At 35.7% G+C, this 15,889-nt stretch overlaps 1 protein-coding gene across 4 annotated transcripts in view; it reads left to right on the top strand.

Moving 5' to 3' along the window:
• REV3L (REV3 like, DNA directed polymerase zeta catalytic subunit) overlaps window positions 1-15,889 on the top strand; it is a 183,563-nt gene that overhangs the window by 131,127 nt on the left and 36,547 nt on the right. For all 4 annotated transcript variants that reach the window (XR_006299027.1, XM_043592124.1, XM_043592125.1 and 1 more), the window contains exons 19-21: window positions 584-699; window positions 3,402-3,520; window positions 10,191-10,309. Coding sequence is in view for 3 of the 4 variants with exons in the window: in XM_043592124.1 (XP_043448059.1) it covers window positions 584-699; window positions 3,402-3,520; window positions 10,191-10,309 (354 nt within the window). In the remaining variant the exon portion in view is untranslated. The remainder of the gene's footprint in view (window positions 1-583; window positions 700-3,401; window positions 3,521-10,190; window positions 10,310-15,889) is intronic.

Raw genomic sequence — 15,889 nt, 5'->3', positions numbered from 1 at the left:
TTAAGCTGAGTCACCTTCTTCTTAAGTTTAGAGGACAAACTTGTCATTACCAAGGCCTTACTTCCTGTAAGGAACAAGTCATTAATTAAAATTAAGTGGGAAAAGGAAGATGTTTTCATTTTCTTTCTCAGCATTAAAACTGTTTAAGGACAATATAGGTTAGAGGGGTAGGGAAGTAGCAACAAAATGACCTGGGGGGATCTTTTTCAAAACATGTGTCCACACATGCCCTCACACTTCACCCTGCCCCTACCCTCATGATATTCTCAATCATTCTCTCATTCTTGTACTTCAGTGGTAATGCCTCTCTCGTCCCAATTTCTATCAGCTTCTTTCCAAAGTCATATCAAATGAATATGTAGTCTCAGTAAAAACTATGTTTGCTTTATAAAAGTAGCTTCCAATCAGAAACTCTAATCTATTCCTTCTTATATAGAAAGTGTATAGGTGCCATTGTACCATCCCTTCTCCATCTGAGAAACCGAATAGATTTTTATCTTTTGCACTTTATATCACAAAGAAACAATTCTTCTGATTAAAGCTTCAAATGTGTGGTCCTTGTTCAATTTTTTCATTCCTTTAGGTATGATCCTGATATTCTGCTAGGATATGAAATTCAGATGCATTCCTGGGGTTACCTCTTACAAAGGGCTGCTGCCTTAAGTGTTGATTTATGTCAGATGATCTCTCGGGTGCCAGGTACGAAGCCTTGTGAATATTTTATGGTTCAACCACAGAGTAAATTACAAAGTGAATAAAGACAAGGTGTTAAAAAGTACTATTGTTCTAGCCTGATTTTAATACTAAATTATGTAAGCTCTAGATGTATCGTAACTCCATTATGGACAAATTCAAAAATCAAGAAAAAAGAAAAAACACCCCCATGTTGCTGTTATATATGCTGTTAATATATTTGTTGGTATCTTTTCTTTCAGTCATTTTTCATATACATATGTAAGCCTCTTTTATATAACTTTAGTCACATATTTCTCCCATTTTTATTATGCTTCTTTCATCTAGTATCTTATTGTGAGTATTTTTCTATATTCTGAGATAGTCTTCATAATCATTATGAAGCACACAACATTTCTTTGGTTGATGTACCATAATTTTATTTTGTCTGGTTCTATGTTTTATGCTTTTGGTTGGAACGCTGTTTATTTTTATTTGGGTATCAGGCTAAAAAATTTGCATGAATTTTGAAGGCTGTTTCCCACAAGTCTGATTCTGTTCGAAGGAGGGAGGCAATAACATTCATACCAAAATTAAAGTTGATAAAGCACCTTTCAGAGTTATGTTTTTCCTTATAACTGTAGAATTTTTAATAACTTGGTTTTAAAGTCATAAGTCTGACTAGGACAACAGCATATACTTTGGGTATATTGATGAAAACTAATCAAGAGAACTCCTGGGAGAGGTTATGACTTCAGTACCATGTCTTAAGTGTTAGTAATTTTAAAGGGAAAGGCTGAAGCTAGAAGATTCAAAGACCATAAATATTTTGAACTATGCAAAAAGCTTGGAATAAAAAGGCAGAGATAATTTTAGGTTTTCACTGCATAAATTTCTTGTAGCTTTTGTGTCCCTTGGGTGCTAGGAATAGTGTGGTATATCTCAATTTTCTTAACATTCATTTGGGATAGGTTTCTGAATATTCAGGAGAGGCATCATGAATGTTCAGGTGTACATATTAGTTTAATTAGCTGTAACAGGTAAGGTATATGACTTAAGATCAGAAGAGTGAATGAAAGCTCGTCCTTTATTTATATATATACACACACACACACACACACACACACATATATATGTATATATATACACACACATATATGGCATACACATATATATACACGTGTGTGTGTGTGTGTGTGTGTATACATTTTTTTTTTAAGTAGGCTCCATACCCAATGTGGGGCTTGAACTCACAACCTTGAGGTCAAGAGCCCCATGCCCTACTGACTGAGCCAGCCAGGAGCCCCAGGGTCTTGTCCTTTAAGAATACCACAGAAGCCATTTTTATGAGGCAACATGGTACAGTAGAAAGGGGATGGTTAGGAAGGCAGTAAAGAGCACAGATTCTGGAGAAGGACTGGCTAGGTTCAAATCCTGGTGATCCTGCTAACTAGCTATGTGATGTCAAACAAGTTACTTAACCTATTTATACTTCAGTTTGTTCAGCTGTAAAACGAGAATGATAACACAACGTATCTCATAGAGCAATTGTGAAGTACAGAGCAATTGTGAAGTACTTAGAACAGTGCCTAAGACCACAGTAAACATTATGTAAGTGTTAGATGAAAAAAACTTGTAAACATCATCTCTTTAAATTAAAGAAGAGGGATGAATGTGTGTACACGGTCTCTCTGGAATCAGGTAACCCTGGTTTATAGTACTGGTTCTGTTTCTGTATGACCTGGGACAAGATATAACATTTCTGAGTAAAATTTACTACAATGCAAAATGCAAATTATACTAACATAATAAAGTGGCTAGGTTAAAGTAAAAGAAACAATAAAGTTCTTAGAACATAATAGACATTCAGCATATAGTAAATATATTTATTATTCCAGATCTTCTAATTAACAACATTTGTATATATCCAGTGTCATATAAGAGAAACACATTTTAATTTCTATTCTAGGTAAAGTCATCACCTAAGAAACTAGACTCAGAACTCTACTCTTCATCTAGTGGTCCATGCAAAGTTAGAATTTCATTCTGAATAGGAATGTCATTAATTGATGTCAACAAATTTTCAGAGAGTTTAGGTTAAAAACTCTACCATGTTTTCCAGGAAGTGACCAGTGTAACTATAAACATATTCATCCTAATACTAAAGGAATGCTTTAGTGTTAGGTGTTCATAAAAATGGCACCAAAAATTAACCAAATTTAAAGTAAAAAGAATATTATTTTTAAAATATGTGTGTATGCACATTTTTATTATTTAAAAATATATAATTTTCAATTACATTTCACAAAATTTCTTCATAACTTAGAGTCTTTTTTAAGTTTCATTTGTTAGAGCATGAGCAGGGGAAGGGCAGAGAGAGGGAAAGATCACATCCAAAGAGGGAGAGATTTTGCCAAGAGAGTCCACTGATAGTGTTGAGCCCAGTGCAGGGCTTGAACTCACAAACCATGAGATCATGACTCGATCTAAAATCAAGTCAGAAACTCAACCAACTGAGCCACACAGGCGTCCCACTTTCATAACTTAGAGGAAAGAAAATTGTTTCATTAATCAAAATAGTGATATTCACTCTCTAAGTCTAATACAAAATAGCGAATTATGTTTCATCTTTAATCTTTCTCTTTCATTTTTATTCTCATTTTATTTGGCATAATTTGCTTGGAAATTTGGTTCCTGTGAGTCCTGATACAGTCTATTCATTTCTGTAGATGACAAAGTTGAGAACAGATTTGCAGCTGAAAGAGATGACTATGGATCAGAAACAATGAGTGAGATAAATATTGTTGGCCGAATTACACTAAATCTTTGGAGAATCATGAGAAATGAGGTAAGGTGCTTCATCTAAAATTTCATTGGAAATAAGAGATTAGGTCAGTATAACTTTCATTTATTGTAGAGTATTAGTATAGTCCACCATGTAATTTATGCTTCTTTGTGAATTATTTTTATTATACTTAAGTAGAGTTACAAAAATAAATACTACCTTCTAAAATGCAAAGCTCCAAGAGTATTTAATGTTGTTGATGTGTTAATTTTTTTTTTTTTCCATTTGTGTCTAAGGTAGCAGTAGCTAGGAAAGTCTACAACTATCATGAAGTATTATGTTGTATGTGTCAAATGTTATATAGTTTCATCATTTTTTTCACTTAATACCAGATAAATTCAGCTTGGCCTTTCTGATTTATTAAGTAAGAAAAATTAGTTTACACATAAGAAGGAACTAAGGATATTTAAAAACTGGGTCAGACGAAGAAGGTAAATTGGAGAGACAGTACTTGGAAATAGTTAATAGCAGCTTCCAAGTGAGGCTTTGGGGGTCCAGATAAGGATTTTTCGTAGTATAAATTTCAACAAATTATCTCATTAGTTTGCAGTCACTCAGAAAAATAATTGTTTCACCAAAAATGTAAGATCATAGGATCTTAAAGTATGTTTGCATTCTTGAAGTTGCTTGAATGTAAACTTTTATTAAAATGCAAATGTAAAAAATGTAAAAATGTAAAAAATTTTATTAAATGTAAAAAAGGATACCTACTGTAAATTGGTCTGTTCTCAAATTTTGGACTTTAGGTAATATTAATACAGAATGTTTATATTTAAAAGAAAGCTGTGTTCTTCAGTCGCTTCTCTTTGAAACTACTTTCTCATTATATACTTTTATTATACACTCATCATTAACTATGATCTTTCTGACTCTTCTAGATTTACATAAAACATTTGACTTTCCAAACATGCCCTCTGCAATTCTTTTGGGCACCAAGACACAGTAATCCTTTCACATAAAGAAATACATTCTTTATATAAAATTCAGGTGTCCTTATTTTTCTTATTTCCTCTCTATACCGTGAGCCTAACGTTATTCTCATGTTTCATCCAATTTGAAAATGTTTAGTATATGTAACTGCTTGAAGATGATTTTATGTTATTTTCTTCTCAAAATATTATCAGAGCATAAGAATCCCTAATGACTTCAAAATAGCTCCTAATGACACAGCATAGGATATGGAAGGTACAAGAGATTGTGGTGTATTTGGTTTGTTTATTCCATTATATAATTTAAACTGTGGTCTCTGATATTGTCTGTGATGAACACATAAATTATGTAAACACAAAATTAAATTCTTGAATCTTAGTTTCATCCTTGAAGATCCAAAAGGCAGCTATACAGTTATTCACTATTAGCTTAGAATCAGAAATTGGAGAGTAATTTTTTTTTTTTAATGTACAGCTTTCTTTAGTCCTTTCAGAGGCCTCCTCTAATTATAAGCTGAATATATAGTCTATCTGATCTTTATTTGTAAATAAGGGAACGACTGTGAGAAAGTATGAATTGGATAATTTCCTAGATGGGCCAAACTGCGAAACCGGATAGTCGCTTTTTTTTTTTTTTTTTTGCTAATCCAAAGTATTCCCGATAATTTGGAAATTTCCAGGAAATCCTGAATGAACCTGTGGGAAGTACTATCTTATAACTTAAATTGTTTTGGAACTTTAAGGGTTATGACTTTGGACAGAAGCTGGCCCTGAGAACTTTCATATTAGAGATCCTCAAACTATTTTTTTCTGGATTTAAACAGTTCCAGAAACTCCTTTTTTTTAATCTTTATTTCTTTTATCTATATCTTCCTCATGACACTTAGCAGTTTCTAACTAATTGATTTTAATATGCTTTTTGTTAAAAATAATTTGTATCCACTATTAAAACAAAATGAATGCAGACAAGTATGCAAAATGAAAGTGAAATCCTTTTGTCTCTCTAGGACATCTCCTCAACTGTTACACTCTCCTGATATAGTTTACAGTTGAATGAATATCTTTCCTTATATGCCTAGTTTGAGTTTTTTAAATTTTGTTTATTTTTTAATATAATAGTTTTCACTCTCCTGCTAACTTTAACATAAAATTACTGCTAGACTTTGAATCCTCAGTAACAAACACAGTGCCTCTTAAATAGTGCTCATGACGTACTTGTTGATTGCTTGAATAAAAGAATAAATGAGTCTTCCCCAGAAGATGGTGTTTAGAGGCCTTCTGGATATCAACTGAATCTAGACCTTTCAAGAATTTGCCACCAGATACTTATTACATGCCATCTCTATAGCCCAAATTTGAGCCAGGGGGTAGATCAATTAAGAGCTTCCTCTATTTTAATAGGCAGAGAGGCATGTTATATGGATGCAGATGTTGGTAGGTGGGTAGATGTAGCAATGTGTGGAAGTTCTCTTCTGACCGCTTCAATTTTCTCAGTGAAATAGCAGTCATGGTTCTCAACTGAGCGTGAGCATAGTGGAGGGACTTGATGGGTTTGAGGGGAGAAGAAGAGTATGAAATAGTTATCTAGGAGAATTTGAGGATAGTTATTTAAGAAAATAAAGTATAAAAGCTAGGCAGTGTGGACAGCACATTTGAGATTCACATCATAAAATTAAAGTGATACCTGCCAGCTATGTTCAGATTCACAGATACAAGCGTAGATAAGACAGGGTTAGATTCAACCACCACTCATAAGCAAAGGATTATGACTTTGTGAAAAAGTAATTAATTGCAGAGCAGGTGAGGGGCAAAGAAGGAAATAGTAGTGAAAGGTTGTGATTATGATTGTGCAAATTGAGCTAGATGGGAGCTCGGGGTACTAGAGGGAGTAAACTAGGAGGATGAGAGATGGTGGTCAGAGAATGGGATGAGGAGGGGGTAATTATTGGTAATAATAGAACTTGGAGTATGATCATGGGACTGGATGGCTAAGGTGGGATGGAGGCAGTGACAGGTGAATTTGCCTCATACCTCGCTCTCTGGTAGCAGTATGGAAGGGGACAAGAACAGAGGTAAGGAAACCAGGGAGAAGATTATTGGGGTAGCTCAAATGAAAGTTGGCAGTCATGTAAGGATTTAAAAAACAATTTAGAGGATAAATCCACAAGAAAAAGATGAAGAGGAGGAGGTGTCAAGAATGAGGATCAGGGTTCTGACATAGATCATGTTTAGGTGGGAAAATGATTTAAGAATATAGAGCATGAGATATCAGTCAGATAACCAGGTGAAGGAAGATGCGCAGCAGGCATATACCTAAGTCCCAAGTATGGGGTAGAAGTCTAGATTAGAGATCCGGCCTTGGAAGTCACATCAGAGTAGATGAGCTCACAAAGAAGCAAATACAGGGAGTGATCGAAATTGAGCCAAGGACATTTTTGTGAATGAAACCCTTTGAGTAGACAGAGGAATCAGCTCCTAAGAAACAGTCATAAGATGAAGAACCTGGAGAGAATATTCCTAGCAGAGCCACTAAGGAAGTCTGATGTTTCCACATAAGCATGTAAGCCTCCCATTATCTCAATTTGGCAACATCAGAATCTGTTTGTAATATGTCCTATTAAAATCTCAGTCTGTCAATAAGCATGTCAGGTGCTTTAAAAATTTTTTTTTAACATTTTATTTATTTTTGAGAGACAGAGAGCACAAGCTAAGGAGGGACAGAGAGAGGGAGACACAGAATCTGAAGCAGGCTCCAGGCTCTGAACTACTAGCACAGACCTTGACATGGAGCTTGAACCCATGAACTGTGAGATCATAACCTGAGCCAAAGTCAGATGCTTAACCGACTGAGCCACCCAGACGCGCCCAGCCTGTCGGGTGCTTTTAAACAAAGACAATGTGATGGGCAATGAAGATTAGGTAGAAGTAAAATAATATACTTGCTACCATTCATATATTGTTTTATCATTTATAAGGCATTTTTACAGACTTGTCACTTTTACGTTTTGCTACAAACTTGTGGTATAAATAAGACAACAGAGTAGTGAGGTACTATTCCAGATAGAGAAAACTGAAATTCACGGAGGTTAAGTGACTCGTCGAAAGCCTCATACCTAGTAAGGGGTCGAGACTCAGACTCATTGTAGGCATGCTGTCTGTCTTTAGAGAGCTTAGTGTACATTTTATTTTAAATATAAATATGTATAAAATATAAAATAAAATATAAGCTCTCTGAAGATAGCCTTCCAGTGTCCTAGAAATTTCTTACATCTTCATATTGGTACTGGTTACATGGTTGTGTGTGTGTGTATGTGTGTGTATAAATTTATGAGTTGTTCACTTTAAATTTTAATATAATTCTTTATATAAAGTATGTGTCAGTCAAAAAAATTTTTAATTGGAGACTGAGGAAATGAGCAACTGAGGGAATAAAGTGATGGAGGATATAGGGCACAGGTGCTTGCTTATGATCTGCTTCCATTTTTCTTTGATTTCATCTTTATTTCCTCTATTCCCCTTAACTAATTCTGCCTCTCCCAGTTCTGAGTAAGTTTATTTCTAAAGTGATTAACCATTGTGTTATGCACATTGACTCTGTGAATGGATAAGTGTAACCCACCTCTGTCAGACCATTACCTAACAATAAATAAATGGACAAGCATTGTAACACTTTACTTATATCAGTTCTGACTTTGATCTACATATTACATTTATTCAGTGTTGAAGTTACTTAGATTTCCCCTGAAAACAAGTTGCAAACTCCTACTTCATATTTCTGGATTCATATTCCAACTTCCACAGTAAATCACTCTCTATAGATTAGAATATTCCGAAGATAGATCATCTTAGAGTTCACGTTTCCTTCCTTTAGTTTTACTCACAGCTGAGATTATATAGCTAAGTATATTTATGTTCCTGTGAACACCAGGAAGACTCAAAGTAGAGTGGGTGTCATAAGGTTATATTTGTGTAGTCTTAATTCAGTTTGTGAAGTTGTTCTATTTGAAATAAAATCAATCCAGAACATAGATCTGCCATCTGCCTCAGATATTGGGGACCAGTTTCTTAAGATTTTAAGTTTACTTTGAGTCACAGAATCCCCTAGTTAGTACTTATAGGTCAACCTACATGGCAAGCTTCAAAATGTTCCCTAATGAGAGAGCTACAGGACAAGAGGACCTTTTCTGAAGAGGTTTCTTTCTTTTTTCTTTTCTTTCTTTCTTTCTTTCTTTCTTTCTTTCTTTCTTTCTTTCTTTCTTTCTTTCTTTTTTTTTTTTTTTTGATTGCTTGTGTTAATGAGGATATATACTCCAGCAGGAGTTTAGATTTGGTCTAAAGTGATATATGTGTATTAGGTAATCATGTAACTACCTGAAATCAGATGTTTGGCTACATTTTCTATAACATTAAATGGTAATTTTTTTAAAAAACAAAACCAAATGAAAATATTCATTAGAAAGTAGAAGAGTAACTCAAATATGGGGATTTAATAATAAAAGGAGTTATTCATTTATTTTTGAAAGAAATATTCCAGGTCATTACTGATTGTTGAAAAAAATGATGATTAACTTCCAAGATAATGGGTTAGTACCTGCTTTATACTGGTGACTCTAACTGTGTGTGTGTGTGTGTGTGTGTGTGTGTGTGTGTGTGTGTGTGTATGTTTGCAAGTATACTAATTCCAGTGCTGTTGAAGTAAGACCAAAGATCTTTTGATTCTTTTGGAGATGAGCTTTTAAAATTCAGTCCCTGTTTTACACCTGCTGGGTATAGAAGTGGAAAAGAAAATATTTTAAAATTATAATACCCAAATGTGAAGTGCTTCTGAACTATTCCTCAGAATCCCAAGCTGACCTGAGAATGAGGACTGCTGATTCCTCAGTTTCCATTATGCATTGAAATACCTGCCATTGTCTAGATTGCTTCTGTCCTATAGGTATTTTTGAGACATTGTCTAGGTAGAGGTATGTGTCATGAATTTGGACCTTTTTAAAAAAAGTATTCTTTTCCCATTAACATACTTTTCCCTACATATTTTGAAGATGGGGAAACATTTCTGCCATTTCCTTTCATCTTTTGCTTTTGGAATGAAATTAACTGACTCTATAATGTCCATGTATTGGGTCTTAGTACCAGTGTAATTCTTGGAAGCAGAATGAATGCCTGCCCTTAACTAGATAATTCATTCTTGAATCTGTGGAATTCTGTTAATCAGCATGTCATCACAGACCAAAAAGTAGGTGTGCAAAAAACAGAAAATTAGTGTGTTTAAAAATGCTTCTTACTGTAAGAGGTGCCTGAGTGGCTCAATGGGAAGAGCATTCAATTCTTGATCTTGGGGTCATGCATTCAAGCACCACATTGGGTATAGAGTGCTAAAAAAGATAAACTTAAAAAAAAAATTTAATGCTTCTGTCAGTATTTGCATTGGTATAGAGTATAAAAAGAAGTGATGAAAACTGAGATCTCTGAAGTATGTCATGACCAAGTTGAACTCATCAGGTGTGATTGTTTTCCAATTAAATGGTAATTAATTCTGGACAGAATATTTCTCTCTAGAAGGCTATATATATGTAGTTTTAAACTATTTATAGTTCACTTGTAACATTTTTGCAGGTAGCTTTCATGCCTAGTATGAAAAGTTTCAAGTACTATTTTGGATCTCTTAGAACCAAATTTGCTCGTAAGTACAAACATTATTATAATGAAGTCTTGGTTCTTTTGGTTTTTTGTTTTTTTTTTAGGTGGCTCTAACTAACTACACCTTTGAAAATGTGAGCTTTCATGTTCTTCATCAGCGTTTTCCCCTCTTTACCTTTCGAGTCTTATCAGATTGGTTTGATAACAAGACAGATCTGTACAGGTAATGTTTTATAACTCTGAAAAGGATAATAACTCTTTGTTAGTAAAATCAGTATCATTAGAGTGTGATTTACATACAATAAAATGCACACATTTAAATTGTATTGTGCAATGACTTTAAAAAAATGTATACACCCTGTAGCCACTACCCCAATCTAGACAGTGAACATTTCGAACACCCAGAAAATTCCATCGTGAGCTTTGCAGTTAAGCTATCTATCCATTAATCATCCAGGTAAGTGCTAATTGAATTTCTGTTACGATAGATCTGTTTTGCCAATTCTAGAACTTCATATAAATAGAGTTATTTACCATCTACCACTTTTTGTCTGGCTTATTTCAAGAACTCAGCATGCTCTGTTTTGAGATTCAGCCTTGTTGCTGTGTAAACCAGTAATTTGTTCAGTTTTATTAAGAAGTAGTACTCCATTGTATGGATATACCACAGTTTATCCAGTCACCTATTGATGGACAATTGAGTTGTGTCTTGTTTGAGGCTATTAAGAATAAGACTACGTGCAAGTCTTTGTGTGAACATACATTTTCATCTCTCAAGGAGTGAAATTGCAGGGTCCCATGGTTAGTGTGTTTAACATTTTAAGAAACTGCTAAATTGTTTTCTTTGGCAATTCTTCTAGTGCAAGTCCGCTGGCAACAAATTCTCTCAGCCTTTATCTGTAAATGTCTTTATCACAACCTTATTTTTGAAGGGTATTTTCAGTGTCTAATTCTGGAGTTGAGTTTTTGTTTTTTGTTTTTTGTTTTTTTTTTCTTTCACCATTTTAAAGATTTCACTCCTTTTTTTTTTTTCTGGCCTCCATTGTTTCTAATGAGAAATCAACAGTCATGCTCCTCATTTTTCCAGTGTATGCAAACAGAAGGAATTACTCAGCTCTCCTGGTCCAGAGTCAGGCTTTAGAAGTTTCTATTCTCCTGAGGCTCAGGGATGAGTCTTTCTCAACATTCCTGCACCTCCCACAGTGCAATGGACTTCTGCTTTGTACCCTTGCCAGGTCTTGGCCCCAAGCAGACTTCTGACTCTCCCCCAGGGGGAGAGTCCTTCTCTCCTTCCTCAGCAGCGCTGTTTCTTTGCCTGGAATCTATGATGGGAGGGTCTCCTGCCTCTTTTCCAGTGGTAGACAGCTGCTGCTTGTTACTTAGTACAAGGCACACAGTTGGAACAGGGGAGGTTGCCTGCCCTTCCCAGCATTAGACATCTTTTGCATTTATTCTTTCCCCAGAGATAATGGATCTCTGCTTAAATCCTGAGGATTAGAGTTTCTTGCCAGTCCCATAGCACCTCAAGCCTTTGCTTCATATGAGAGATGAGTCAGAGGAAGATTTCAATCCTTTGTGCCCTGCCCCCAGTTTTCATGGGGGGCCCATGGAAAACTACTCTTCTGGTATCTGGGGTTCCTAGTGATTCTAAACTATCATGCATCCGATGCATGACCTTTAAGAATTTATTAACATTTTAACTTTCATTCTTAAATGATTTTATGGCAGCTGCCTTGGCTGCCAGTGCTCTGCCAAAGATGAAATAAGTTATGTGTCCTCAGATGTGTTTGTCACCCTGTGAAATTTAGTTCACCTGATTCTCTTGTAACTGCAACTGTCAGATGGCTTCCAGAAAACATGATTGTGTAGATTTTCTTGCTTTTTATTATTGTTAGACTGGAGTGATGTACTTTATAGCTTTCAATATCTGAAGCAGAATTCTGTAATTTTTTTTTTCCTGGCTGCTTTCAAAGTTTTTCTCTTTGCTTTTGGTTTTCAATAATTTCACTATTGTGAAATTTTAAAAATTTACCTACCTTTCTTGGTGTTTGCTGTGCTTCCTAGAGATTTAAGTTGATGTTTTTCATCAAATTTAGGAAATTTTTGGCTATTTCTTTAAATAATTTTTCTGTCCCAATCTCACTCTTTTGTAAGACTCCAATTACACGTGCGTTAAACTATTTGACAGTGTCCCACAGATTTTTGAGGCACTGTACAGTTTTCTTCAGTCTTTCTCTAACGACCTATCTTTAGGTTCACTAACTTACTTCTGTCATCACCAGTCTGCTGTTAAGGCCAGCGAATAACCTTTTTGAATTTCAGTTATTGTATTTTTAGTTCCCAAATTCTCACTTGGTTCTTTCTTTTCAGAGTTTCCATATTTTGTTTCCCTATTCATTTGCTCATTAAGACTTTATTTTTCTTTTAATTTTTTGAATATTTTTTTTCCTTAGATTCCTGAACATACTTGTAATAATTACTAAATGCAACACCTGGCTCTCTCTGTATTAGCTTCTGTTTAACTGCTTATTTTCCTAACTGTGGGTCATATTTTTGTTTGTTTCTTTGCATAATTATGTAATGGATATTGTTGATGTTCTGTTGTACAGATTCTGGAGATTTATTATCTTCCTGTGAAGCATGTTTATCTTTGCTCTAGTTTGCAATTCAGTTATTGGCTGATCACTTATTGAACTTATGCAAACCTAGTTTTTATTTGTTAAGGTGGTTTTCTGGAAAGCCAAGGTGTTTCCTACATCCCTCAAACTTGGCAGGACTCTGTCTCCAAACTCTATCCCGTTGGCATGTTGCTAGTGCTTAGTTTGAGGTTTGTCTAGAGTAGGCCTTGTTCTAGGACAAAGGCCTCCGAAGGCACAGTTTTTCTGGGCTCTCAGCTGGATGCCCAATTGTTAATAAAGGGATAATGACATCTCTCCTCTGGCATTGCTAGCCCTCCAACCCCAGCACTGTCTGAATAGTTTAATTCCAAACCCAAGCCCACAGCAGCTCTCCTTAGTAAGCTTCATATGGTTTCATCTTCCTCATTTTCAGTGCCGCCCTGGGCCAGTCACTCACAGGAACCCCCCACCTGGATTACTGACTGCTAACCTCTGCTCCTTGCACATATACCCTGTCCCATAGATTCCAGCTACAAACTGCATAACTCTAATCTCTGTCTCCGTGGCTTAGCAAGACAGCCACACTATACTTAGACTGTAGTATACTGCAGTATATTTTAGGAAGTTTTCTCCTCGTGGGCTGGGGTTCACCTCATGGGTTTTTCTTCTCTTGAGAAGCACAGTCTTGCATTGCCTATTGTTTGTTGCCCAGAAACAATCATCTCAACTGTTATAGCAGCTTCAGACTAGTCCAATACCAGTTGTTCTGTCATAGTCAGAAGTGAAAGTTCCCACCTCTACTTTTCCTTAAGTTGAAAGTAAAATGATAGTAATAAGCTTAAAAAATAGTTATGTAAAGAAAAAAAGCCATGAAATTATTGTGTCTGATGTTTGAAAGGAATGAAGCTCTGCTTATTGAATTGGAAGGCCACATGATGATGAGGCTGGAAAGATGTAGCCTTAGAAATAACTTGATGTGTTTAGGGGAACTGCTTTCTAGCATGTCATCTGCAGTCTCCTTTGAGGAATCTCAAGTAAACTGAAATCACAAAAAGCACTAAGCTTATAATGAAAGCCTTATAGAAACAGAAGTTTAGAAGAAGTTATCTACCAGTAAATAAAATGAAACTTTTATTATTTTTTTAATGTTTACTTTGGGGAGAGTGTGCATGTGAGTGGGGGAAGGGCAGAGAGAGGGAGCCAGAGGGTTCCAAGTGGGCTCTGCGCTGACAGTTCAAACTCCTGAACCGTGAGATCATGACCTAAGCCAAAGTCAGATGCTTAATCGACTGAGCCACACAGGCACCCCTAAAGTGAAACTTTTAATGGTAATATTAAAGTTACCATTGAAAACTACATTTATTGGTTTATTTTTAAGCCCTAAGTGCTGTAAATGCATGTTTTGCTACCTCTAATTAGGATGATAAATAATTGCTCTTGCCAAGTGAAATCAAGAGCTGGACCTCACATATTACATAAGGGACTTGAACTAGACATTAGACCATTTATGTTAGATGGCTTGTGTTACATGGAGAGTCCATACAGTCTTTCTTTGGAGATACTTTGGAAGATCACACAATTTTATTTTAAAAATTTAAGTGGATTTTTACCAACAAAGTGAGTCATACTCTTTAATTTGCATTTGCTTTGTACAGTGTTTTAAGTAAATATATACATATTTTATAAATGGTCTCAGAAATTAGAGTAACTTGCTAGTCAAGAATTTCTTGTATTAAATCTGTTTGTAAAGCTTGGAGGAGCCCTGATTATCACTTTGTTTTTATGAAGTCACATTCGGTCTCCTGAAAACCCTTGATTTATATAAACAAGTTATGTTCCTGAAGTTTTGTTGTTTGGGACTTAGAATGTATTTTTTCATAAAATACTATGTTTCATGATTAGATTCCTCTATCAGTCTATAAAACCTCTCCTAATCCCTAATATTACTGATCTAGAGAACTCATAGTAGCATTCTGATTTCATCTACTTTCCAAGCAATAGTTATTAAATACTATCCCAGTTTCTGAGGTAGGAGCTCTGTGTTGGTAGTAGAGTTACGTAGCTCAAGAAGATAACGTTCAAAATGTTTTTCTTCATTTCCTGGATGTAGATAGAGCCAATCCAAAGAAAAAAGTTCAGAATAAGAAATTTGTACTTAGAATTCTTAAATCTCCTTTTTTTGTCACCTTCTTACATGCCCTGTCCCAAAAAATACCCTGTACCCTCAAAATGCTCTAAGTTCACCACCTACCCAGGCCTACATGAATAGCTTATACTTTATATTTCCCTTCCTCTTCCTCTTTTGTGTTGCCTATCACACTTGAGTTTCACAAAGTGTTAGGAGGATGGCATAATTCTTTAACGACAACAACAAAATTACCTAACAAAATTCTGCATTGTCACACTATGTTTATTTTTTTTAAGTCCACAGTGTAATTCCATTCTCTTTTTATATCACTTGGATAACCAAATAGGTCTAGAAGTTAGGGATGAAGGTGATTTTATGTTAAAAAGATTGCTTTTTTAATTTAAAAAGTCCACGTTTTAAATACTTTAAAAATATACATTAGGAAAGATACAGAGTGACATCAGCAAGATGGTAGAGTAGGAAATCCTAGGCCCTCCTTCCCCTATAAACACACTGATTCAGCAATGCTTCACAGACAGATTCCCTTTATGAGAAACCCAGAAACTGATGGAAAGATTCTTGCACCCTGGGTGAATGCAGAACCAGACTCAACAAAGCTGGTTGGAAGATTTGGGACACCCTCTTGCTAGGGACCCTGCCTCTGGCGCAGGGCCCTATGATCAGGAAAAGGCCCCTAGCTTCTCTAAGGGAAGGGTATGGGAGGGTGGTTTGCATGTCCAGCACCCCAACTTTTCCAAGGAGTTTCTAACAACCAGCACAGTCTAGCTGGCAGAGCCAAATGGAGATGGTGGTATGGGCTGGTAGATGCCATAGATCCTTCCCCCTGCCCAGAGTGAGTGGATGAAAAATCCTACCTCCCAGCTTACCCCTGGGGAGAGAAAGAGATACATGCATCCAGTGCCCCAACTCCTCCACAGCTACACAAAGAACTTCCATCTGTCTTTCTAGTCTTAGAGCTCTGACAAGTAGGACATGGTCCAGCTGGCCAGAGGAGAACAAAGATAGTGGTTTGGACTAGCAGATAACATAACTCCCC

Source organism: Prionailurus bengalensis, chromosome B2 (genome assembly GCF_016509475.1).
Source record: "Prionailurus bengalensis isolate Pbe53 chromosome B2, Fcat_Pben_1.1_paternal_pri, whole genome shotgun sequence".
Lineage (NCBI taxonomy): Eukaryota > Metazoa > Chordata > Mammalia > Carnivora > Felidae > Prionailurus > Prionailurus bengalensis.
Note: the sequence above shows the minus strand (reverse complement) of the source record. Positions and strands in the feature narration are given on the sequence as shown.